Source organism: Mytilus galloprovincialis, chromosome 7 (assembly GCF_965363235.1).
Source record: "Mytilus galloprovincialis chromosome 7, xbMytGall1.hap1.1, whole genome shotgun sequence".
Classification (NCBI taxonomy): Eukaryota; Metazoa; Mollusca; class Bivalvia; order Mytilida; family Mytilidae; genus Mytilus; species Mytilus galloprovincialis.
The window spans coordinates 30,542,320-30,569,508 of NC_134844.1; the positions used below are offsets into that span (position 1 = coordinate 30,542,320).

Sequence of the window (27,189 nt, forward strand, 5' to 3'; positions counted from 1 at the left end):
AAATTACATGCAATTACATGTACATAAAAAGTTACTTTTCTAATGTGCTATTAATATTTAAATGCATTGTCACATTAGGTCATTAGATTTAAGGGCATACGATACAGTTACAGGGGAGGTAATGACGTTGCTAACGTAAAATGTTATTTTCGCGATGTCAAACTGTGACATATCGGGAAAAGATGCATTTTTCGACTGATTTTTTATCATTTAAACTGATTTAATTTGAAAACGAGTTCATGGATCCCTATTTTTCAAAACAGCAATTTGTTTCTTTTTGCAGGGAGATTATGTGACCCAAATTTTATAAAACTGTAGATAGAGGTTTTTTTTAATTTTGATAAACATGCAGCAAAAAATGATGTATTTTCCTCAATTCATGAACATTTGATAAATATGAGTTATTTCTGAATTTAAAATGCATAATTTTTAAGGATAGTTATAAAATACAGAAATTACCGATTATTTAACAAAAAACAATTTGTGTTTATCTTTTATATCAAAAAAGTTATGTCTTTCTTTCGAAAAAGAAATTACGACCACAAATCTGAATTTTGAGCAAATATACAAAATTTCGACCTCATTTTACTCAAAAAGTAGCACATGAAGGTATATTTTTTATTACATACATATGTATTTGAATTAATCAGGTAAAAAATAGCCTATAGGCAAATTTTCACGAACTTGTAAATACAGGATCAAAACTGTATCGTATGCCCTTAACGTAACACTGATGTTGCAGTGTCCTCGTTCAAAGTAAAGTTAGACGATTTCTGCTAGTAGTTTTAATTCCAATGCTAAAACATAAGCATATGAAAGCCAGAGAAAGAAGAATATGTAGCACCTTATATCTATAGGACATAAGTCAAAATTATGTAGCACCTTATATCTCTAGGACATAAGTCATCTAGCTCAGCTTTCCTCAAGTATAATTTACTGAGGATTCATTTATTTTCGTGGGTACCAATTTTCGTGGTTTGAGGAAAACTTGCATATTTGTGGATATTTGATTTCGTGGTTTTGGCGCAAAGACTGCATACATTCCTTTAGACAAATTGTAATTCTTGGAACATTTATATTCGTGGTTCTCCTGTATCCACGTAATCAACGAAAATTGGTATCCAACGGATATAAATGAATCGACAGTATACCATAAAACAAAGAAGTTGTTATGAAAGTTTCAATATGTTTAAGCCGTTATTTAATATACAAGTATGTATAATCTTTCACTGGCGATTGAAGTTTTAGGTATAAAGACAGCTATTTTTTTTTTTTTTTTTGACTTTTGACTTTTGAGCTTCAATGATAGTTGACCAGCCATGCAGTACGGCTCCGTGTTCTAATCCAGACAGTATCTTTTTGGAAAGATTAAATTTGTCATGCGATTCAGTTGACCACCAATTAGTCAAGTACATATGTACCGGGTCTTTTCAATATTCCCAGTCTTGAAATATTTCGAATATTTCGTATTAATTAATTTTTTTTTTTTCATTTTCAGGAAATGCATCAATGTTTATGGAGGTGTATATATTTAATTATAGTTCTACAATTAATTGAACATTTACGTGCCGACCAAAGAGAAGAGGATGCTAGAAGGTATGCACATGTTGGATTATTATAATACAATGAGTCTGTCAATTATTTTAAAAGTGCGCAATTACATCGATTACTGTTTCAAAACATAGACTGATGTAACAAGTAACACTTAATTGTACAAGTTATAAAATTACACGCAATTACACGTACACAAAAAGTTACTCTTCTAATGTGCTATTAATATTTAAGTGCATTGTCAAATTAGGTCATTAGATTTAACATATATTAAAGCTGAAACACATCTTTTGCCCCTCTTTTATAAAAATAATTGCAGGGCAATTTTTACATTTTTTATTTTGGTTTCTAACACAGACTCTTAAGTTATAATTTTGACAATTCAAAAGCTTACCAAATAGCATTCTTGCATTTGAGTTCTGGTTGTTTGAATGAAACACACATAACTAAAAGAAGATAAACTAATATATTTCCTGCAATGCATTAAAACCTTCAACATCTGTGATTGGGAAAAGTGAAATTACCATAATACCGGATTCCGAGGAAAATTAAACGCGGTAAGTCCGTATTAAAATGACAAAATTAAAAGCTCAAACTTATAAAACGAATGGATTACAACTGTCATATTCCTAACTTGGTACAGGCATTAATCTTTTTTAATATGTAGAAAATGTTGAATTCAGTCTAGTTTAATATGTCTCCCTAATAACATTCGTGTAAGTTTTGGCAATACAGTTTATTGACAGGTTGTAGGAATCCCTATGAGCACCAATTGCACCCTTTTATAAAATACAATTTGGCCCTATAAATATGGTTATTAATCAGGGATTATGAATCCGTTTAAATCTTATTTAATTTATATGTTTGATAGCACTTTTTTTGATTTTTTTTTCTTGACATGTTCAACCCCAACCCCATTCAATATTTGCATGTCCCAAATCAAGTCTGTCATTCAGTTCTGCCTGTTTATTTGTTTATGCTTGTTTTTTGTTTTGTCAAAAATTAAACCATTGCATTTTTTCTCATTTGAATTGATTCACGTTTTGTGATGTTAATTCCGTTAGATGCTTTATGATCAGTTTTTTTACTCTCATAGTTGAATCCATACGATGGCCTAAAATGGCTTAAATTCACACGTAGTTCTAATATTCGTCTCACTGGCAATCAGTCCCCACCATCTATTGGCATAAATAAAGACTAACAGTAGTATACCGCTGTTCGAAATTCATCAATCGATTGTGAAAAAAAAATCTGGGTTACAAACTAAAACTGAAGGAAACACATCAAATATACATCGATACGATTTACTGATAATGATATCAGATACTTTTGTATCTATTACAACTAAAAACCAATAGCTTTTTAAACCTATAGAGTTTTACGTAAATGAAATGCCTTAGAAAATGTAAAATAATAACGTTCAAAAATATTATAAACACTAACTGAACTAAAACTAAACGGTACTATAATCATAATAACTTAGTCGTGACTTATAGATATAGATATATATGTTGTGATCTTACACTCGTATTTCAGATAAGAGCGAAAGTTGGTACATATTAAAACGTTTAAACCTGTTGCATTTGTTTGCAACTGTCCTAAGTCAGGAATGTGATGTTAAGCTATTGTCGTTTGGTGATAAATTTTTCTCGTTATCGTTATTTTTTAAGATTACGATGCTGGTTTTTAGGGTTTGAATGGTTTTACACTAGTCATTTTTGTGGCCCCTTAAAGCTTGTTGTTCTGTGTGAGCCAAGGCTTCGTGTTGAAGACCGTACAAATTGTGACTTAGATGAAGAGTTGTCTCATTGGTACTCATACAACATCTTCTTATATTTATAAAAATCGAAATGCAATCAAACATTGTTATACTATACTAAATTCTTGACACATATTCTCTGCAAAATTACTCAAAAACGATGTCACCTCATGTTAGATTAAAATATATTTACTTTATTTTGGTAAACTTAATTTGTCTTTTTGAAACATTTATTTTTGATTTTCCCCATGGTGATGTAAAAGTTGGTAAACTTGTATGTCCATATGTCCTTCATCTATTCGTTTGATGTGTTTGAGCTTTTTATTTTGCCTTTTGCTTAGGGATTTTCCGTTTAGAATTTTCCTTTGAGTTCGATATTTTTGTAATTTTTTTTTTCACAATTTTCTAACAACTAAAAATCGATTTACAATAACTGTTAGTTTCAATTAGAACATGATGCGCATAGTTATATGTCCTGTTGCTCAATCAGATTAAGTTCAACATAAAGGAATGCACATTTCTTACATTAAACATATATCATTCTAGTCTAGTCGTTTCTTTTACGTATATTTCAATATTTGATATGCGTAGAGTTAATGGTTCCTTTGCAATCAAATCAAACAAATCTTATAATTACTCATTCAAATTCAGCATTTTTAATAATCTGATGAAATTGTAACATCAAATATTTGATTTACATCATTTATTCAAATGGGGTTTAAATGATGAAAATGTAAACTGTTTTTAACTTAATATTTAGGGATTTTGCATATACATCCTTGCATTGTCGGCATACGACTGCTAACTTTATTCAGCATTTATTGCATGGAGATATTATTGTCTTCATGCTATCACAATTAAATTAGTGTCGATAATATTTCATATAAAAAGTCCAATTCCAGGACGAAAACTCTTTCCGCATTGAATGGAATTTTACACTTTATTCCCAACTTCCGGTGCTAATCAGCAGATACAGACATCTTAATCGACATCAAAACGGATAATATTTAATTCCAATTATTCACACATTTTGAACGTGATGATCGATCTAATCTGTAACGAATAATTTCATTGTTTCATGACAAATTCTCACAAACCCATCAGGATTCAAGGAAAGGGCGAAAATTCCAGGAAGAGTTTATAGTACTTAACTGGAATTGCATGCTTATTTAAGAACGCGTGTTTCTGATATGTCTTGACTAAAATTGTATATTTATTTGAAAAGGCGTGTCTTTATACTTATATGAATGTAGACAAATATTCCCTTATGTTTTTTTTTTTTTGTCGAACATTATGTAATTAAGGTATTTCAAAAAGCGATTAAATTTTTCTGCGACAACATGTAAAACGCTGCATTTTTTATTACCAATTCCTGAAATTATTAAAAGGTTTCTGTAAATTCGGTACATTTATACTGTAACCGAAACAAGGGGTAATAAACAGCAATAGAATAGATGCAGCACGAAAGACGCTAATATAAGACTCTGCTGTTCACGAAATTTTATTCACAGCCCAATTCCAATATCCATTTCGATTTGTTTGTATGTATATTCGTCCGTCAGTTCGTCGGTACGTAGCTTTATCTTTATCTTACTTCGCTTTCGTATTAAGAAATGAATTCAAATTCAGTCTGAACTTTATAATGTTCAGTTGTATCATGTAAACAATTTTCAAATTGTTTTGAAACTATTTAAAATGTCAAAGGACAAGATTCACTTATGGCACAATATGGCCTAAAATATCAACTTTATCATAAAACCCCAAAAAGGTCACAATTTGATTCGTAAATGGGTCTATTTCAAAAGACCTAATGCTAATTAAATCAGTTTTTTTCATAAAAGTACATAATATTCTCCAAAGTAGGCCCATTTTTGGACATTTTGTCAAAATGTGGTAAATTTGTTCAATTTTTACACCTAAAAGCTTAAGAAAAACATTGGCCGCCACCTACGATCCAAAATGTTTTGAAGCCAAAAGATTCAAATTTTGATATAAAATTCATCAATATAAAGACTTTTTGGATCGTGGATGGAGGCCAATGTTAATTATTCCAAAAACAATTAAAATTGTGGAAAAATTTGACCAAAATTGACCAAAAATACAAATAATGTATATTTCAGGGGCCATAGCTTCATAAATTTAAAAGGAAGGTGCCAATAAAATATATTTTTATATTGATAGTATTGTAACAAGTATTTCTATGCAAAATTTGTAATTTATTTGCCCGATTTTAAAAACGTCAAAAATTTAAGGTCAATTTTAACCCTTCGTGAACCTTCTTAAATATTAACCATGGGGATTCTATTCAGGACTACGAGTCTAACGTCAATGGAAATGTAAACGTGTAGCACATAGGTTAATGGTCAGAATCATTCATCATGTTTGTGACAATCTCAAATATTTTTGACTTAATCTTTTTGAATTCACACCATGACTTAACTAAATAATGTATATTCATGCTGCATAGCTATGTTTCATTGTTGAAAGTTGAATAAATGTTTGGTCAAAACTTTTATGGAAAGAAACCACATTAAGATTCCAAACATTTTTTCAAATTAATTTTTTATGTATCTATAACGGATTGAAGTTTCTAAATTCAATTATAGACAGGAATATTTGCTTTTGATTACACTCGGACAATCAGTGTGGACTCAAATATTAAATATTGCATCAGACGCATCCCTTATTTCAAGTTCGATGTTATAAATGCGTTCAACATAAAGTAACCAAAATGCTATCAATAGGATAGCAGTTGTTTAGAAAAACCAAAAGCTAAAGGACATAGTTAGAACTTTTCTTTGATCTTCAAAAGCTCCTGTGCGGAGTCTAATTGAAATGAATAGAGAAACAAGTCGACAAGGAGAGAAGCACAGCTGCTTCATATGGGTGTTTCGATTGTCTACTGAAAAACTCGTCCTCTGACGAGAAAAGATGTTGTTAATGAACGATATTTTAATTTCACAACTCTTTTGAATCCCGGTTGTGCTTGACAATAAAATAGTTAATTTGGAAAGAGTTTTATTTTAAGCATTCACAGGCTCAGAAATAAGGTGTTGTTAGGAAGGACGTTTATGTATCCATCCCAAAAGATTCAGTTTTCATCTTCGGTAGAAATCCCTAAGGGACGTAGAACATTATTTCCTGATTTTCTCATTTTTAAGTGTCGTCTGAGCGTATTTTGGGTTTCCAAGTGAATTGTGAATATCTAATACCTTTATCAAGCACCTTTTTATGATTAATGTAAGTAACAAACAAACAAAAGACGACATTGTTTTAGGATTTACTTGTTTGGACAAAAAAAAAATTGTCAAGCGGGTAGGATATATATGTGTTAATATTAAAGACAAGCAAACATACCGAACTCCATGGAAAATTCAAAACGGAAAGTCCTTGGTCAACTGGCAACATCAAAAGCTCCAATCATTAATGGAAAACAACTGTCATATTCTTGAATTGGTAAATGCTCTTTTTTATGTAGAAAATGTTTATTAACCCTTGCTGTATAGCTATATAAACCTCTCACTTGTTTGATAGTTGATATTATTTCTTGCCTTCATCATTTTTTTTATGAACTTGACCAACTGAATAGAAAAAAATACAGATATCTTAGGATCTTGAGGTTATTACATTATTCAAATTTCTTTTTGATGAGAATTAACCGGCCTATATTTTTTTATTGGGTAATTACAATTTCGGAAATTGCCATTTATTGTACCGTATCTTAAAGATATTTTAGAACTTCTTTTATATCTGACGTTATTATAATGAGTATTGCTTCTCTTTCTCTCTGCGTATATTTTGTTATTTTGTATATGTTTGTTGCTCATAGACTATAGGTTTATATATCCATCCTTTTTTTTTTACGTCGGGGTAATTATTATAGATAATCAGTGTATAAATTCAAATTGAAGAATGGACACCAAGATCCCAATAAAGACTCACAGGTGGTTGTTAAAGCAAATACCGTTTTTCTAAATCTATATAGCCCAATTAATTGAACAAATGACAATACAGTGACAAACAATAGCTTATTATAATTCCTTACAATCTGTAGGAAAACCTTAAAGTAAGTGCTGTTTGTCGTCAATACCCCAGTTGAAGGCAACAATATTGTCTACCCTTAATTACGTTCCCATTACTTCTGTCTTAGACCTAATACATCTGCTGCATTGAAACTGTATTTAAAGGGTTGCCAATGTAACGAAAATCCGGACTACTCCAAAAGAAAACTATTTTGACTCTCAAATACTCAAATTGACCGTGACAATTGTTCAATAACACATTTAGGATAGCAGCTATTGCACGAATATAGAAGACGGTGACCATGGCAAATATAAGTTCTAGAATTCGGTCATAATCCTGATGTTATATCTAGCTTATTTAGGCATTAATCAAACATCTCATCAAACTATTTCGAATATTAAATGATTATATAGATCTAAGAAAATTTGGTATGAGTGCCAATAAAACAACTATCCATCCAAGTCACAATTTATAAAAGTAAAATATTATAGGTCTAAGTACGGTTTTCAACACGGATCTTTGGCTCATACCGAACAGCAAGTTAAAAAGGGCCCAAAAACGAATGTTTACTATGTACTTCATATCAGGAAAAACAATTGTGACATGTGAAAATAAAACAAAATAACAATTTCAGTAATGTTGATTTTTTACAGTAAAAATCATTTTTTCTTGTCTGTTGACATGCATTCTCTTTGAAAACTAGTGTTTACCAGGTAGTATGAAATAAAATGCTTTAATGGTTTTCGTGCAAGCGGATATTTGGCTTTCAACCGCACTGTGTTGATGAAAGAAGTTTTTATCTCCTTTTTGTAATAAAATGTGTTTGCACAATCCTGTTTTTAAATTTCTATTTGACAAATGAACATGCAAATGTGATGGATTAATAATAAATCTATTAACAACAAATGATCAGCAATTAACGTTATTAATAATATTAAAACAGTTTAATAACAAAGGATCGTTGACAAAATTTTAATTTGATAGAGATAAAATATCTGTATTACGCCATCTTGGGTTGCAAATTATCGATACAGATTTACACGGAAATTATCTGGAAAAAATTATTCATTGAATGCAATTCATTTGTCACATTGTGCTGTTCTTTTAAATTGTATGGCATTTACAAAAAAATAAACTTTACTTTTCTTGAAATCGTTAATAGCAACAATAACAAACAAAAAAAAAAGCGCATACGGTGACCTTAGTTTGCCATTGTCTTTTTAAAGTGTTTTATCATCTTCATATACTTTATTTGAAAATTTTGTTTTATCTTTATTCACATATACTTGCTTTTAATTGTATTTGGTATTCATAAAGATGATGCTTTTCACAGCTTGAAGTTTTAAACTTTTGTCGAACGCAATTTAATAAGTGTTATGTTTTATTCCTATTTACTATACTACTGGACCAATACGTTTGTTATTTCTTGTTGGTATCATCAACTCAGTTGTCAATTACATCCGCTCATACAAATTTTGAGTACAATTATCAAGACAAATAAATCAACAAATCAAATCTTGATTTTGGTTATGAGAAAATATGAACTCTGAGTTATTAGTAAAGTTTCATGACCGAAATATGGCATTTGTTTTCTTTTCTTTAGATTTATTTGAGCTTTTGGTTTTGTCAGTTATTAAAGTACTCTCCGTTTTGCATTACCCTTATAGTTCGGTATATTTGTTATCTTTCTGTTCACAATACATTTCTAAAATTTGACGTTGAAAAATAAAAAATAATTAAAGAAAATTAACCTTTAAGTTAGACGAACTTTCCTATTCTATTGATGTCCATTTTGATCATATAGGTCCTAACATTGCTACGTTTTTATACCATCTGGATTTCAAATGTTAAGGTTTGCATTTCCAGAAAGTAAATCCAGAAAACCTCTTTAAAACAGATTAAGTGTAATGAACACAGTAAGTAAATGGGAGCTAAATCAATTAACAACCTTTTTCAATTGAGCATACTCTTCTTACAAATTATTTGATTACACGTTATATTGAACATATAAAGGTAATTGTATGTGTAGCACTATATCCTTTTAAGTATTCCAAGTTTAATTAAACAGCGTGAAAACAAGAATTTCCTATTTTCCCAATAGGAATAATCATCCCTCAATATAATTATCGCTCTATGTTAAATATTTAGTATTGTATTTTGAAAATCAGATAAATTATGACGAAAACATTAAATAAAAAAGTAAGATATTCATTTAAAGTACAGATACACATTAAATTATATTAAATATGATTTTTATGCATTTCAATAACATATACATGTCTGAGATAATGCGCAAAACTTAATTGGTGAAACAAGTTTACGCAACAAATTGACAGGCTGAATTGAAATATTTGTCAACTGTTGACATGGGTTGAAGACTCCTTGCGATATTGCCTTTTACGCTTATGTGGCGTAAAGCAAACATAACTCAATCAATCATAAGTTGAAGTCGTAAAATTGAGAATGGAAATGGGGAATGCGTCAAAGAGACAACTACCCGATCAAAGTACAAACAACAGTCGAAGGCCACCAATGGGTCTTCTTCAATGCAGCGATAAAATGCCGCACCCAGAAGCATGGTTCAAAAATGTATACTACAGTAGTTACTAACTCCGAAATATATGAAAGAGACTAAAATACAAAAAAATATACAAGACATATAAAGACCACAGGCTGACTTGAAGTATGAATTATTCGAAAAGTATGAATTATTCGAAATATTAAGGATGTTCTTATTATGGTCATAGATTAGCTAAGCTGTATTTGGCAACACTTTTGGGGAAATTTGGGTCCTCAGTACTCTTCAATTTGTACTTGTTTTGGCATTCAAACTATTTTGATGTGAATGCCACTGATGAGTTTAATGTAGAAACGCGTGTTTGGCGTATCAAACTATAAGCCTGGTACCTTTGATTACTATCCATATCACATTAATGAGGGGAGACAACCACTATGAGTGTCCTCTTCAAAGTTATGCTATAAGATCCACCGCCGTCAAATATATAAGATTGATTATAATTACCATAACGATAATTAATGTCAAGGATTCTAAACTTCCTTAACAAATTTCGACTGCAATCTCGCATCAAACATGTCAAATGCTGGTTTTGGAATTGATATACTTATCTTAGCATCAAATATTACCGACATTGTGAAGATAGATTTTACATGCCGGAAAATAATAAATGATAAATTGTAAAACGTCCTTTTAAAGAAACATAGATATGTCAAACAGGAAAATTTAAGAATGATTTTTTTTCGTCTAAGCACACCATCGACACTTTTTCAACTGAGACACCTGACCATGAAACAGTTTTGCTTGAATATGAAAAAATAAAGTTGTAACTTGTAATGATAAAATGCAGAAAACTTTAGTTATCATTAAATTCGTCGGAAGGTTGTCCCATTTTTTTTCTGTGTAGTGTGTTTGGGTAAAACCGAAATTGCATGCTCACGATTACAAAGCTCCTACGTATCTTTGTGGCCGGAAAAGATTTCATTTCGTACATGTTTTAATGGCTATTGCTGTTTCGTGTTCTTTCTATAATGCATCACATATTAAAATGGATGAAGTCGGATGTGTGATAAGTCATTGATAAAAATAAGTTCACATAAGTAAATTAAAAATCTAGACAATTGAGATGAGCTACATATATTTACGTAACTACCACCTTTATATAACGTGATTTTAAAATTTTACTGACTTTGTTCTCTTAAATTAACACTTAACTAATATAATTTAAGGTATATCATTGGCTCTTACACAGGATCAAAGACAAAATACTGTAAAACGTTTATAAAATATATCCTCTAACGCAGATACATCAGTACATTTTAATCTAAGAAAGGGATTACATGTACTTTTGGTCTTCATGGGAAATACTGTTATTCTTTTGAATACTCACTTAAAAAACTGTCTAAGTGCTGATGTTAAAAAAAGACAACAACATAATTTGTATGTTCATGTTGGGATCTAAATATTTGACAATTTTACTTGCAGCATTCTTAAAACAAATATCGTATTTCATCTGTATATTTATTAACATCAGTAAAGTGAATAGTTTGCAGCACAATTAAGACTTGTGTGAAAATTTACTGGTATCTATTTCAATCAGAACACATTTAACACTGATGCCTCTGTAAATACAAAAAAATGGTCACACACGTGTTCCGTCGTTACACGTTTTGAAAGTTTTTGTTTAAGGTCGTGTCGGCCGAACACATGATGTGCCAAACTATAATGAAGTCTTTCTTCATAATTTTGATTTATATACTTCCATTTTTAGCTTCTTTCGTGAACATAATTTGCTAAAGTAATTGAAATCCTTGTCTTTTATTCAGGTTGATGGAGTCACTAAACCAAGCACAAAACGATATTTCTTCTATGATGTCAACAGTGGACGGTCTAGATAATTATTTGACCACACAAAAGTAAGAATATTTAGAATTTTGCATTATGTATAAAAATTCCTGTTTGTTTTTTAGCACCACTATGAAGTTCCGTTGATAATCTGCTCTAACTCACGTTCTCTCTTTTCTCAGAGACAATTATTATCTCCCCCTTTTGCAACTGTACCTACTTCTTTAAACCAATTATCGGTCCTTAAAGAGGATTCAATGTATTGTTTTATTTGGTTTCTTCCTGGAGATGCATTCACAATTTGCAACTTGACGCTGTCAGGTAGCAATTCACATTTTTTATACAGTTTTGTTGATCTCAGAACTTGTTCGTAATTCTTGTTTTTTAGTATTTGAAAAGTAAAACACGTTTCATAAAACTTCAATATTGAATTTTTATTCCAAAAAAATGGTTTCAATGGCAACGGTGAATCTAGTTTGTTGGGGAATCTAATGTTCTTTTTAACATGCATCCGAAATTTAAATTATTTCATACTTAATAGGGTTTGGAAGTTGATATTCTTTATCTTAGATCTGATTTTTTATGATTTTGCAACAATGGTTACATTGAAATTCATACATTTGTTTATGTGAAGGTTGTTAGAAATTAACGCATTAGATTATTTATTGCAGATGATTTTATAGAAATCTCATTATTTTTAGTATTTGTTCAATTTCATATGGAATCACTTCACATCTTCTCTATATCGAACACTATATATAGTCAGTGACACAGCGATTTAATAAACTTTTAAACTGCAATATTCCTTTATTTTAAAAGATGTAGGTTAGAAAAATGTGTAGTAAATGCATTAGTTCCTGACTTTTTAAATAAAATCCTCTAACATCTATAATAACAAAAGAATCTTCATTTTTTTCATTAAAGAATATTTTATTTTTTCCCATCTTTCTTTTGTTATCCTTGGAATTAACAGAACATAAATAGGACCGACAGCCTTCAAACGATTCCCACGACAATTGCTATATCTAACGTCAAAAATCGGTAATTAATCTAAAATAGATAATTTTTCTATTCATATATTTTATTGCATATTAAGTAATGATAAAATCAGATAATACTTCGACTGACTTGTAAGAACATAGCATTGATGTCCAATGCTGTTAGAGACTAAAGCTATAAAACTCAAACTTAGTCTCAAATGATATTGATAAGTTTGATGTTGTGGAAGACATTTGTAATTATTTTATTAGTTCTTATGTGAATGCTAATATTTTCAGATAAATTAAATTATTATAGCTACTGATATCCTTATTATTAAATTGCAGTAAAGATAGAATTCTTTGTCCTTCGCAACAATTATTTTGACATTGACATAAAACTGCAAAACTGAAATCACAGGTTTTCAATTAATAATAGATTTTTCAGCTATAAATGATTGAAATGCACTTAGATATATTGAAATCTGTTCGAATGACCGATCAACATTGTGTAAATCTACACACTGTCCGATGCAATTATTTTTACACTTCTAAAACACCTCCCTATGGCCTTACTCAATATTGTAATGCAATAAAATCAGCATTAATTTGATAGTAATGATTTTATCTTTCACTAATTTTGGATTTTTTATTGTAATTTTCTCTAAACCTATTTTCATCATTTATCATTTATGGCTAATGTAACTATATCTTGGAATTATTTATCCTATCTTCTTCTAACTTGAAGTATTAATGTCAAACTATACAAATAATGCAACAAGGGCTGCATGAAATAAAGAAAAACACCCATATGAATTTATGCACTAACTCTTAAATAAAAATAATAAAGTTGATGTTCAAATTTAGATATGTTTTTCTTCTTCAGAAAACGGGCGTGCAATCTTGGATTAAATAGTCACCATTGTGCCTTGGCAGACCTGGACAATCAACTCCAGTCACGTGAATGGTTATCAAACGGACATAGCCCTGGTAAACGGACCACGTTAAAAGAGGAACACAAAGAAAAACTATCGGAGGTTGAAATAAAAAGGTAACCACTGAGATTTTTAACTCGTTTTGATATATGTCCTAATAGAGATATAACTTTAATCACTATGAACTGAAGTGGGATGCAAATTTTGATTCAAATTTTAACACATTTTTTGTTTAATGTCCTGTACCAAGTCAGTAATATGGCAGTTGTTACTTAATTTTTCGTTTCTATGTATGTTGCATTGCTGTTTATATTTTGTTGGAGTTCATTGGTTCGTTGTTTTCTTCTTACAGCTGATGTGATTTCCTCAGTTTCAGTTTGTAACTTGGACTTGTTTTCTCTCAAATGATTTATGACTTTTGTATAGCTGTATTCTGTTGTGGCCTTTATTTACCTTTTTTTGAATTTTTTAATCGAAGACTTTTTATTTACAACGATGAAATAAATTGTTTCTTAAATGTCAAAACATACAACTTTGCTTCTGATAATGTTTTGGTTAAACTATTTTAATCTATTTTGTGTACTTTTTTTATAGAATACTTGAATTTGACTATAAAATTTGCAGGTTCGAGGGGTCTTCAAGAAATCAATATTTGATTAATTTTAATTATTCAAAATTTTCAAGTACCATCGCAATTTGGATGACTCTTATTGAATTACAAAAGATGATTGCTTTTAAAATCAGTTCATATTAAGTAATGAAGACGATATTAGTCTACCTTTTTAAAAAAAAAGTAAAATCACAAAAATACTGAACTTAAAGGAAAATCAATTCGGAAAGTCCATAGTCACATGGCAAAATCAAATAACAAAACGCATAAAAAACGAATGGTCAAGAACTGTCATATTCCTGACTTGGTACAGGCATTCAAATGTAGAAAATGGTGGATTAAACCTGGTTTTATAGCGCTAACCCTCTCACTTTGATGACAGTCTCATCAAATTCCGTTATATTAACATTGATGCGATTACTAAACAGACACAATAAATAAAATAGTCAAAATATTGGAACATCAGCCATCATTGTATAACAATTTTAAAAGGAACAATTAAACAAAACACAAAAACATCTATCTACAAACACATTTATTGATTTGTGTGTCTGACGTCAGAAAATTTTATAGTAAATTGTCTGGAAGCACTAATATAGTCATATTTAAACCATATGTTTCTAAACGATTGAGTACTTTCGCTTATATTGTCATTATTATAGGAAAGAAGATTATCCTTATCGGTACACAATTTTGATCTGTAACTTCTGTAAAGTTCAATATAGAAGATTGCACTGTTGAAATATTAACAGTGAAGATTAAAACAGAAAATAAGGAAGTCAACAAAGAAGGAATCTCATGACTAAGAAATGAAATAATGGTATTAAGAAGTCCCTTCACTGCATACAGACTTTGTCTGAATATTAAAATTAAAGTCATGTACATAGGTCTTCTCCAGGAATACATACAAAAAAGGGGTTATTATAACAGATCGACGAAAATATACAGAAAATCTATGAAAGATAACACGTATATAAAAAGTTGAGTCTTGTATCTTGATTTACGATACTCCCATGTCAAAGATGACAAATTGTATCAATGTAGTTTATATTGCAATAAAAAAAAATCATGGACATCTTTTTTTAATGTACAAACTTGAACATAGAAATATGAATAAAATATTAATTGAAGTTTTGTTAAACATTCCCTTAAAATAACCAATTAGTCTTTCCCATTTCCTAACATAACATTGTGGATCATTACGTTTGCGAACGGAAGTCAATTTTCCAGACTTATATTTACTCCGCCGTTGAGGCAATATGTTTTTATAGATTGTCTGAGTTTATTATCGGATTTTTATGTATTAAACACACGCTCTGAAATCCCAAACCGACTGATACATGCATAAGAAGAGATTAATCCAATAAAAGCTCATATCCTGTCTTTTGCAACTATTTTAAAGCACTCCACCCCAACCCAAACTGTCTAAACGAACTTCAACCTAAGCAATTTGATATCCCCTCTGATAACTTTATTTGTACCGTTTATATTTTGCGGTTGAAAAGAGTAACCTACTGATCTGCAACTATTTTCCTATAATAGCTTCTCCTCAATGTTCATTATGATCCAATAAAGAGTCTCTTGAGACTAATTAGTAGCATTTACAGTAAGATAGACATCTAATGAACAAGATCCATTGCCATTTATGTTGATTTAATTTGTGTAAATTGTTTTATGAGTTCCCAAATATTTACTTGTGATAAGTCGATAACTCTCGATCACTGAATGCAAACAAGTAATTTCCTCGTTACACAGAACATGACAAATGGGCCCCTTATATCATCTCTCGTACAAAGACAATGATGCTTAATCAAATAAATCCTTATGTCAAATCAAATAAACTAAACTGTTTTTCGCGAAAAAAATAATTTGCAGATAATTAGTAATATGTATTTGGGTAATAATGAAGGGAAATTATTTCTGTGGTAATGACAGCGCTATATATCTTATGAATGAACACTTTTGGAAAGTGAACATAGTATTAAATCATTATTAAAAGCATTTTGATTGAATTGTTTGTTATATTTTCATAAATCTTTTAAGTTGGTAATTTACTGACACAAACAGTCGATATTTAAAAAGTTTCAGTACCTTATTTAATAGTTAACGTGGTTAATAATATAACTGCTCTGTATTATAGTCTTAAAATAAATTATTTACAATACAATTTATGTTGTCACACATACTGACAGTGAAATGGTTACACATTTTGCTATTATTCAATTGACCGATATTGGCATCGTAAGAAAATATTTTTGGTTTTACTTATAATTTCCTGTACGCATTAAACGTCTGAAAAGAGTATGCATAATTTATCTGCATCTTATAATTAGATATTCATTTAAATTTCATCAACAATTCATGAAAATATTAGCACTTAAGACGTTTCTACCTTTGATTTGTATTTTTCTGACATATAGTTTCATTTAATATGACTTTATAAATCGACTATAAGAATCGAAGACTGCTTAAAACAAAGATCCGACCGATGGTTCGTTTCTCAAATTTTTTTTTTCGGTTTCGTTGACGAATTTGAGAGTACTAAATACTGCCGAATCAGCTCCTCAGTCAGACTATTGTGAAGTCTGAACTGAGATATCATCACCTTTAACGTTTTATCGAAGCTATCAATAACCGACAATCTATCAAGGTAAAATACATTACATGTTGACCATATTTATCGTATTAAAACAAGTTAAGTAGTCTGGTCAATCTAAATATCATACGATTTTCTTCTTCAGGTTAATAGAAGATATAGTGAGAAAGCGCCTTGACCTAAAGAACATTCGCACATTGTTAGAAGATGCAAATGGTAGCATCATAGAAAATAGGTAAATATATACAATTTCTCAGGTAAATAGAAACATTTCGTGCATTGTCATATTTCCAATTCTACATAAATCGTTTCTTATACCACAATAACCAATGTCTAATTTTAGTTTAATACTGGTAAACATCTACCTGGCATATGGTCTTTCCACCCATTATTAATTCTATAACAAACAGCAAAAGAAAACTGAAGGATCACGTTCATAAAACACGATTATTTGAATGTCATTCAGGCCAATTTATTAATAATTTCTACTATAAAATAAAATCAACATTATATTTATTAGATTCGAAATAAAGAATGGCGATGTCCACTGATTATATTTTTTATATAACCATCCGGACTCATGAAATAACATTATAAAACTACAGTTCTACAGTTTTTAACTTTAAAGAAGAATTGACTTCAGCTGTTTTTAAACATTCAGCTAAAGTGTATTTACTTGGTGTACATAAAACAAATTAATACGTTGTATAAATATAAAACAGAATTCAAAGATCTTTTAATTTTAAATAAATATTTGCATGTGTATGATATCTAGGGATCTTGTTCAACTGTCTTTTTCTATGGGAGCATATACGGTTTTTTTTTTATTTAAAACATATGAAGCGTTCCTAGCTGATAATGTATTCTTATATTTCTAGTAAACGCACATGTACAGTTGAGTTAGGAGGTGCTTGCCGAACTGAATGGGCATCATCCATTGCAGACCAATATTATTACTTGATGTCTCCGCATAGTCCAGGTAGAAAACGACGATCATTTCGAAAGAGAATGTCACCCTTGCGGCTGTTTCACAAAAGACTTCAGCAAATAAAGAAGAGACATTCAAATAATTGATCGCATTTTTTTCTATTATGATGGTAAGTCTCGTTGACAGTACTTCAACTGTATTGATTATATTTGAAAAAAAGTCAAATTACAAAAAAAAACAGAGCTCCAACGAAAATTCAAAATGGAAAGGCCGTTATCAAATGACAAAATCCAAAATCTCAAACACAGCAGACAAATAGATAACAACTGTCATATTCCTGACGACTTGTTACAGGCATTTTCTTATGCAGAAAATTGTGGACAAAACTTTGTTTTATAGCTAGTTAAACAATTCACTTGTATGACAGGCGCATCAAATTTTATTATATTGAAAACAAAGTGTGAACAAAACAAACAGACCTAATATATAAAAATGTCAAAAAATGTCGAAAAGATTTACTTGCGAATCAGGGTGATTAACAATTTTTCATATTATATAGACACTTGTAAATTACTGAAACTGTAGGTAAGATGTAGATGTTATTTAGTAATTTGTCTTAGGAAGTTGTCTTTGATCTTCTACCTTCATCTCACTTTATTCATACAAAGATAAAATTAATACTGAATGAAATGTAGCAATCATAAATCCAAAGTTAATTAGACATAAGAATCATACAAATAGAAACAAAATTCTACCTCATACCAATACCAAAAAATTACAATAGCAATGTTCCTGGTGGAATGTCATTAATCTTGTGAATTTTCCTGATAATAGGAAGTGCCCTTAGAATTCCTCGTTTCGGAATCTATTACATCAGGGTTAACATTTTAAAATTCGATCACCGAAACGTGTTTTATAACAAAATGTCTTATACAATGGAAATCCATCAAATGATGTGACGTTATTTTCATTTTATAGTACAAACAATGCAATTACCCCTAATACTTTAAATTCAGAAATGGCGAATTGGTAAGAATTGTTGGTTGTCAATGTTTATGCTGATATGTTGAAGTGGTTCGAACAGAACTATGGCATATTGATTTCGATTTACATTACCACAACCACAAAAGCATACTTAGAGGTTTATGATATATCATTAACATGATTTAGACATGGAACCTGTTCATTGTATGCATGCAAAGTTAACATGTTTTGAGTAAAGACTATTTTATTAAAACATTGGTTTATGTGTGTTATATACATACATTGGTTTATGTGTATTATATACATACATTGGTTTATGTGTATTATATACATACATTGGTTTATGTGTGTTATATACATACCTTTTTCACTGTAGTGAGCAATGCGTTTCAACGTTCTTGTAAAAATTGAAACGTAGGATTATGTTCCAATAACCCACCGATATAAAAGTGAGGAATCGGATTATTTAGAAGTTATATTGACACAATATGCTCGTGAACATATTAAGTTAAGGTACTTCATGTTAGCTTTTTTCTTTAAAACAATTATGATGTCTTTGATCGAGTTTTGTGTTTGAGCTTTTGATTATTCCATTTGATTAGGGATTTTCTGCTTTGAATTTTCTACGGAGTTCCGTTTTTTTGTGATTTTACTTTTTATTATTAATTTTTCAGGATGAAAGAAGATTACCTGGCTTTGTATGTGTCTATCTCTTGCCTTACACTATCTATATGACGTGATGAAGAGTATGGTGGATTTGATTTCGAATAACAAGGACACCAAATAGTTTCTTAAAGCACTTCTTCAATTCAAAAGCTTATGAATAAGAATTATGTGCTTCGGGAATTAAACTTTTCAAACTCTTCAGAAATGAAAATATTTCGAAAAGAGATACTAGTACACTATATTGTGTTTATCCTTCTTAGATGATGTGATAACATAATAAATACTTGTGTCGATTTCTAATAAGCGTCTATGGATCTTAATGATTTTCCTTTATTTTTATTGTATTGTTTTTGAAGTTTTGAAGTGATTTTTGTCGTAATTTCGTCACAAATTTCCACCTACTCTTTAAACTATCATACAAACTATTTTATGAATATTATTTTCGTACTTGATTGTCCAAAACCAACATTTGCTTTTGAATAACTTCCAAAATTATAATATGATAGACAAACTGTGTAGAACGGATCAGATTTAGGAATGGTAATCTCATAAATATAGTTTTATTTTGAGAGGAATGTATGCAAAATTGTTTTTTTTTTTCTTCATGAAAACACCTTATTTTTATACTCACCTATTAAGATGACAAACTCCAGGAAGCTAACAAGTACCTTGAACTTTGTTATTGCTAATGATTGGACTATTCTTGGATATATTCCCAAATTGAAACATGTTTATCAAGTTGCCAGGTATCTTCCATCTGACAGAATTTTATAATTATGGAATATTTATGAATCCCGTCCCGCAAAATTTGATTATATGATAAAACCTAGACACATTTATAAAAATATCGTTTAATTGTTTCTATTTAGAAACGTTGAGTAACAACAATAAAATTGAGAAAGGAAATGGAGAATGTGTCAAAGCGACAGCAACCCGACCTAAGAGAATACAACAGCATTCATTGTTGTAATGTGTTTTAATTAACATTGCATTAACAAGATATGCATATTTCTGTTTTATTAATTCATTATGAAATCCTCTCTATTTGATTTAATTGTTTTTGCAAAATAATAATTATATTAACAGATAAGTTAACGGTAGAAAAACATACTTTTGATTCGAAAGGCTTTAAGTGTTTTTAGAATATCGCGACTTTTAAAAAACAATATCGTGAAAAGTTTCTATGTTACATACATCAATGTATTTCTGTATTTCCTTAGTTCAGTTATTCATGGATAAGGTCAATACGAAGAGTAGATACATGCGTCCTTTTTGTCATCTTCGTTTTGTTATGATACAATGGATTAGAATCTCTTTGCCATACCATTTATTCTATGTACAGTATTTATTGCACGAATCTGAAATAAATCTTTAAAATTATATTCTCTTTTTTTTCTTTTGTTGAAAAAAATGCATTTTCAGGATGTCATGGATGAACTTAATTTTTTTCCCTTAGTTTTTAGAACAATCAAAGTTTTTTTGTAAACAGTTAATTTATGAATATAACCATATCCATGATTATCCATGGAATGTTGGGTACTAGACTGGTGATATATTACCTTAATTATGTTTTGGTCATTTCTGGTTAAAGCAGAAAGGTTTATCGAATGCAGTGAAAAGAAACAACGTTTGACAGGACCCGGACAACTAAACTAGAGACAACACTTAATGTAAACAACAAAATAGGTTAATTATACACAATACAATACTATACCAACACATTCAAATCATAATGAACATACTAATAGCAAAGACTGAACCGAAACCACCAAAACGTACACAGATAAATTTGAGCAAACAAAAACAACCGAAATTATGTAGACGTTTATATAAATTATGGGTTGTTCTCATTATTGACAACTGATTGATTAATTGATGGAGGGTTTTAAATGCAACTTTAAAGCGCCACTTTTGGGTTATTTCGTGGTGGTCAGTTTTATGGGAGGAAGAAGTCGAAATGCCAGTAGAAAACCACCGATCTTCGATAGGAAAACTCACAACCCTAGTCAAACAATATTGGAGTCGAGTGTACCTTTGTCCCATTAGCAGTCCTATGCTCTTCAACTTTATACTTGTTTGGCTTTATAACTATTTTGATCTGAGCGTCACTGATGAGTCTTATGTAGACAAAACGCGCGTCTAGCGTATTAAATTATAATCCTGGTACCTTTGATGACTACTTCCACATCTCCTTATTTTTATAATACAAGACTGGAAAAATTATTTATGGAACAATATAAAAACGGAACCGCCAAAACCTAGAGAGACATTCCTAGACCGAAACAAACAAACATAGAAACAGTACTAAACTAAAACTGCTGAAACGTATAGAGCGTAATAAAGACAAGACCAAAACTAAACATGAAATATTAGAACCAAATAACAAAAATAAAAAGAACCAAATGAAAAAAATATCCCGAAACAACAAATTCAAATAGAGCTGATTTAAAACTAGACCAAAACTTCAAAACAAATAATGAAAACGTATAAAAGGAAACAATGCTAGTTTCAAACATGAAAAAATGTATAACATACAATGCTAGAACGAAACAATCAAAGCGTATGGAGATAACACAAGACATAAACAACCAAAAGGTTAAAGTAAAAAACCAGACCAGAATATTCTTCTCATGATGGAACAATAAGCAGCCAAAATTGCCGACAAAAAGACAGAAGCAGACAAAATGAATAGAGACAAATTAAAACTGAACTTAAACATTTTTATTGTTTTGGTTAAGTATTGTTTCTACACCTTTTAATTGATTCAATCTAGCATTTTTAAGCGGTTTTGGTTGTTTTATTCAAGTTTGAAAAATTTAGTATTTAACCATTCAAAATATGTAGGTTAATACTAGATTGAACCTACCAAATATATAAAAACAGTATATATTCGTGGATTTAATTTTTGTGATCGTTTTTTTGGATGATATGATAATCGCCTACTGTCATGCATGCATTACCCACAATCTAAATCTGTACTCAGTCAAAACCTAAAATATTTTCATAAAAAAGTCAATATCTATGACCGCGAAAGCAAGTCAAAAGTTATTTAAAACAAAAACACATTGAAAATGTCTTCCAATTTGTGATGTTGACCGTAAAACTAATGTAATGCCCGTTTCGCTCAGTTGTACACTCTTTTTTGCATCAGGGGCACATTCCGGTTAATGAAGTTCGTTAAATGTGCACACGCACAATGTTACATATCAATTGAGATACATGTATGTAAACGTTATACGATGGGACAGAGGTTATGTGACTTATTAGAATTCAAAAGATTACAATCGAATTACTGCAGTACTATTGAGACGATTCACTTGCAGTCAATTCAGTACGTATGATTTTGGAAAACACTACATGTACTAAACAGTCTGAACAGACCGTTATTGACTGCAAGCAACCAAAAATGTGTTCAGTCAATTAAACCTGTTCAGAGTAAAGTGACCGTTTCAATATCAAATTGAAATACAAGTTCAAGCAACCTTTAACTGGAGCACGAATTTTAGTTAGAACTTTTAAATGTTATCTCAGGCATCTAAACAACCTGGTTATTGGTCGTTCTTCATATTATATATAGTTGTATGTAAATGAACAACGAGCAATTCACTTTTTTCCTGACAAAGGTCTCTTAAACTAGTCACCTATTTTGGTTAAAAATCTTGGATTCCACAGTTTAAGTACTAGTGTAGGTATGACGTAGCCGATTTGCAGATTTAGCTTTTTTTTCTCTTAAATTACTAGATGAGGACTTCTTATCTGTCTTTTTACATAAAAAAAAAACGCATTAAAAAGGTAAATTAAAGATTACTCTATCTCAAATATTGTCACATCAACCTAATATGTCTGTTTTGGTAGTCCTCCAAATTTGGCAACGGAAATATAAACAACAGTCATACATGTTTTTTTGTGATTTACCTAGCACTAAAGCTAGACTTGCACCTCTATTTTCTTCGCAAACAATGTGTATGTAAGCAATATGGCAGTTATTCAGAACTATCTTCTGATTCTACTAAATCAATTCAAATGGTATAAAAAATATATAAAAATCACAAACACATCTTAATAATACATAATACCGAATTCAAATCATTCATAGAATGACTGATCGCATCCAAAAAGATATATTCTACTGTACGTAAGAATATCCCATACGACCTACTGCGATGACAACAAAAAGTACAGAATTCGATACAGAAATAAATAACAGAATTCAATTTATATTTTGTGCAATCTCTTAACTTCTACATTGATGAAATAATGTCACAAAGAATGATTGCCTCGGAAACATTTTATTCAAATAAAATTGTGATTTTGTTTTTCGTTTCTACATGATATATCAATATACAGTTTGCCTTTAGCTTTACAAGATAGTTCTATAAATGAACGATGGTTACTCCTTACTGGGTGGGTTCGTCGGGAAATCATTGTCTTTATAGTCAGACAATGTGAACATATTCAGTTTGAAAATGTCTATTAAATAGCTAAATGTATTATTTTCAAGTTCCGTTTCGTTGGGTCTTCAAATTAAGCTTTTGATTGAGGTTGACATCAGATATGGCACAAACTGGTATAAGAAGGGGAAAAAGCTATCAGATACTTTTTTATCTACGTTGAAATACCTTTTTGTACTTTTTTGTTTATATATTTTCATCCTTTTAATGAGATTTTGATTTTCAAATATTTGGGCATCAAGCATCACTGAAAAGACATTGATTGTCCAAATGCGCATCAAAAATTTTGTTGATGTTATTCTACCACTGGGTCGATGTCTCTGCTGGTATACTGATACTCCCCGAGGATATCACCGGCCCAGTAGCCAGTACTTCGGTCTTGTCATGAAAATATGGATTTTTGTTTCTAAAATTTGCTGTAACAGTTTCAAAATTTTGGAAATTATTTAAAAAGAAAAAATGTATCTGCCTCTAGAAAGCTCTAGTTCCTTGCCCGGCATTGGATATACTTTTTGTCCTTTTTGGTTTATAGATCTTCATCTTTTTTTATTTTCAAATCTTGAGAATTGACATTGATCGTCGTCAAAATGAGCATTGGTGAAAAAAATTAGTACCGTTTAGGCCACACCAATTTAATTCCTTGTTCGACGGACCCGCCGCACATGTTTTTTTTCAAAACAGATTTTTTTTTATCTTTTTTATATTCCCGCTTTCCGCATTCGGAAATGTAATCATGTCCATTTCCCGTACCGTTATTTGTAAATGATATCAACATTTGTTTTTTAAGTCACAGTCTAAACCTGTTTATAACGATTTTAAACCTATAAGCACCCCACCACAAATATCTGTTAGAATATTTGTTTCAGCATTAAACCAATTTATCCAAAATGGCCTAGTGGGAGTGCTCCGAGATAAATTTATAACAGCGGAAATACCTGTAAAGAACAAGACGTTGGTTGCTTTTCCCTTACTCATATTCCGTATCAAAAAGTGTTCGTTGTTAGAATAAAGTACAAAGAACTTCTGAAGGATTTGCCTTCAACTGCAATTATATTGTATGCTGGCAAAATTATCCATAGCCGCTGCACGTTTATGCACCTGTCCTGTTTGATTCAGGGGCCTCTCGTTCAGCAATTGTCGATTTTTTTTATTAAAATTTTAAAATTGCTCGCTCGCCCCAAATTTTGAAGTCCAAAAATCCGTAGAACAAGAAATTAAATTGGTGTGGCCTTATTATTATATTACTACAACTGAGTCGATGCCTCTTTCGGTCCTTGCATGAAAATACGGATAATCTGTTATCAAAGTTTATAAAAGTTGTAAATTACTTACAATGAAATGACTGTATCTCATTCATTTAAATCTTTGATTCCTTGGCCGGCTTTGGCTATACTTGTTTGTACTTTTTTTGTTTATAGCTCTTCATTTATTAAAAATTAGCTTTTTTTCAAATATCACTGAAAAGATATTGATTGTCGAAATGCGCACCGGTGCCGAAAAAATTGTATCGTTTATGTTATTTATTAGATTTAATGAGTGATAATAAATATTTATATTTTTTTGAATAGCCAAAAGAAATTAATAAAATAGTGAAAGGAAAAAAACTTGGCCTTAACAGCTTATAAAAAAATATAAAAATATGTTGCAGCTCTGACAACGAGCGCCATTTTTGTATTCAAAGCTAGTCAGTCAAAGAATAATGTGTATAGTTTGGTCATTGCTAGATAGACGGATCAACACCGATTATAATGGATGGAAAATTTGATGTTGCATTACACCCTTTTCATATCATACTCTTAGACATATACTTCCATTATCACTATCTTCTGAATAGATTGAGGGAATGTATATTTGTCAAAAACAAATTTATCTCAGTTTTATTTAACCGTAATGAAGTTATTTCTTCAAATTCAGCCACAAAGTTTATTAAGTTATTATTTAATTCGTGTTTATGTATAAATATCGAGAGCATGTTGGTATGACAATTTGTTAGGGTAAAATATCCCTTAATGGCATAGACAATTGTAAAAACACACCACCGTATGTTTTTAAACATTCAAACATTGGATATGCTTAAACAATTTATATAACCAATCCATAGTCTACATATTTCTGTTTTCGTCAAAGGACATTTGGCATTACCTGGAAAGTTAATACGATGGAACACAAACGTAGCTAAAAATGAAAAAACTTTGATATTTCAGCTTCGTTATCAAGCGGATTTTAGAAATATTCATTGAAACATTCTGTTCAAAAGAATTAAACTGTTTACTGGAAGATCTCCCTTTACAAAATTAATTAATTTTCTAATCTTGTTTAAGATGGTCAGAATATTGATTAAGCGAGGTCCAGTGATGCCTACGTTGATTAGGATTGAAACTATATGTCCGTGTGATCTTTGATTTGGTTTCGTTTACAAACAAGGTTCATAATTTTCTAGGATGAGGTTTCAGAAAAAAACTTTCACCAATTTTGTAAACAAGAACATGGAATGAAATAGTAAGGTTGAATTTTTTTGAAAATTTTCAATTAAAAATCATTTTTGTTCAAATGGACGGTGAAATTCGTAATTATTCTGGAAAGTTAACAGTATTTCGTAGTTTTTCGATGTTTCTTTTGTTATATATTTTTTTTTTCGTTATCGATTGTTTTGTTTGATCACTTATTAAGTACTTGTAATCCGTCGTGCGAGACTATCTGGTCCCTTTATGTGTATTGTATCCCAGATTATTGATAAATCGGCTACTTAGGAGTATCGGGTTTTTTTTAATTTTGCTTTGGTTGTAAACAATGGTCGTGCATCTTCCTTTTCATTTACGTATATATTTCGATTGTAAACGTTAAGTAAAACTTTAACACAATTTATCTACCTCTTCGTCGCAGTTTTGCAAATATGCTTTGGTTGTAAACAATGGTCGTGCATCTTCCTTTTCATTTACGTATATATTTCGATTGTAAACGTTAAGTAAAACTTTAACACAATTTATCTACCTCTTCGTCGCAGTTTTGCAAATAATCTAAAATAACACTTCATAAATTTGATGCATTTGAAACTCTTTCTTTTGGTAAATATCATACGGAACTCCCAAAGCTAGAAACCCTAAGTGTGTATAAGTACCTAAAATCGTGAAGAGTTGTCTGACGAAAAGGGCATAGTTGATGGTATATTATTGAGAGAAATAAACGTTTGCCGACTCATGTACAATGTCGATTGATACGTGGGGTTTTTGAAAACTTGTTTCATGTTGCCTACACGAAGAGTATGCATAAGGGGCTTACAATTCACATTTTCATTGCTGGTAGTTAGTTGTTTGTCTCAGAATAACAACATAAAATCAGTACCAGTGCA

The 27,189-nt window shown here is 30.4% G+C and overlaps 1 protein-coding gene across 2 annotated transcripts in view; it reads left to right on the top strand.

Annotated features, from left to right (window-relative positions):
* Positions 1–20,769, top strand: part of LOC143082739 (uncharacterized) — a 39,358-nt gene extending 18,589 nt beyond the window's left edge. For both annotated transcript variants that reach the window (XM_076258574.1, XM_076258573.1), the window contains exons 2-7: positions 1,499–1,596; positions 11,675–11,764; positions 13,557–13,721; positions 16,957–17,046; positions 17,690–17,908; positions 19,398–20,769. In XM_076258574.1, coding sequence (XP_076114689.1) covers positions 1,502–1,596; positions 11,675–11,764; positions 13,557–13,721; positions 16,957–17,046; positions 17,690–17,885 — 636 coding nt within the window. In that variant the 5' untranslated portion in view covers positions 1,499–1,501 and the 3' untranslated portion in view covers positions 17,886–17,908; positions 19,398–20,769. The remainder of the gene's footprint in view (positions 1–1,498; positions 1,597–11,674; positions 11,765–13,556; positions 13,722–16,956; positions 17,047–17,689; positions 17,909–19,397) is intronic.
* The last annotated feature ends 6,420 nt before the right edge of the window (positions 20,770–27,189 follow it).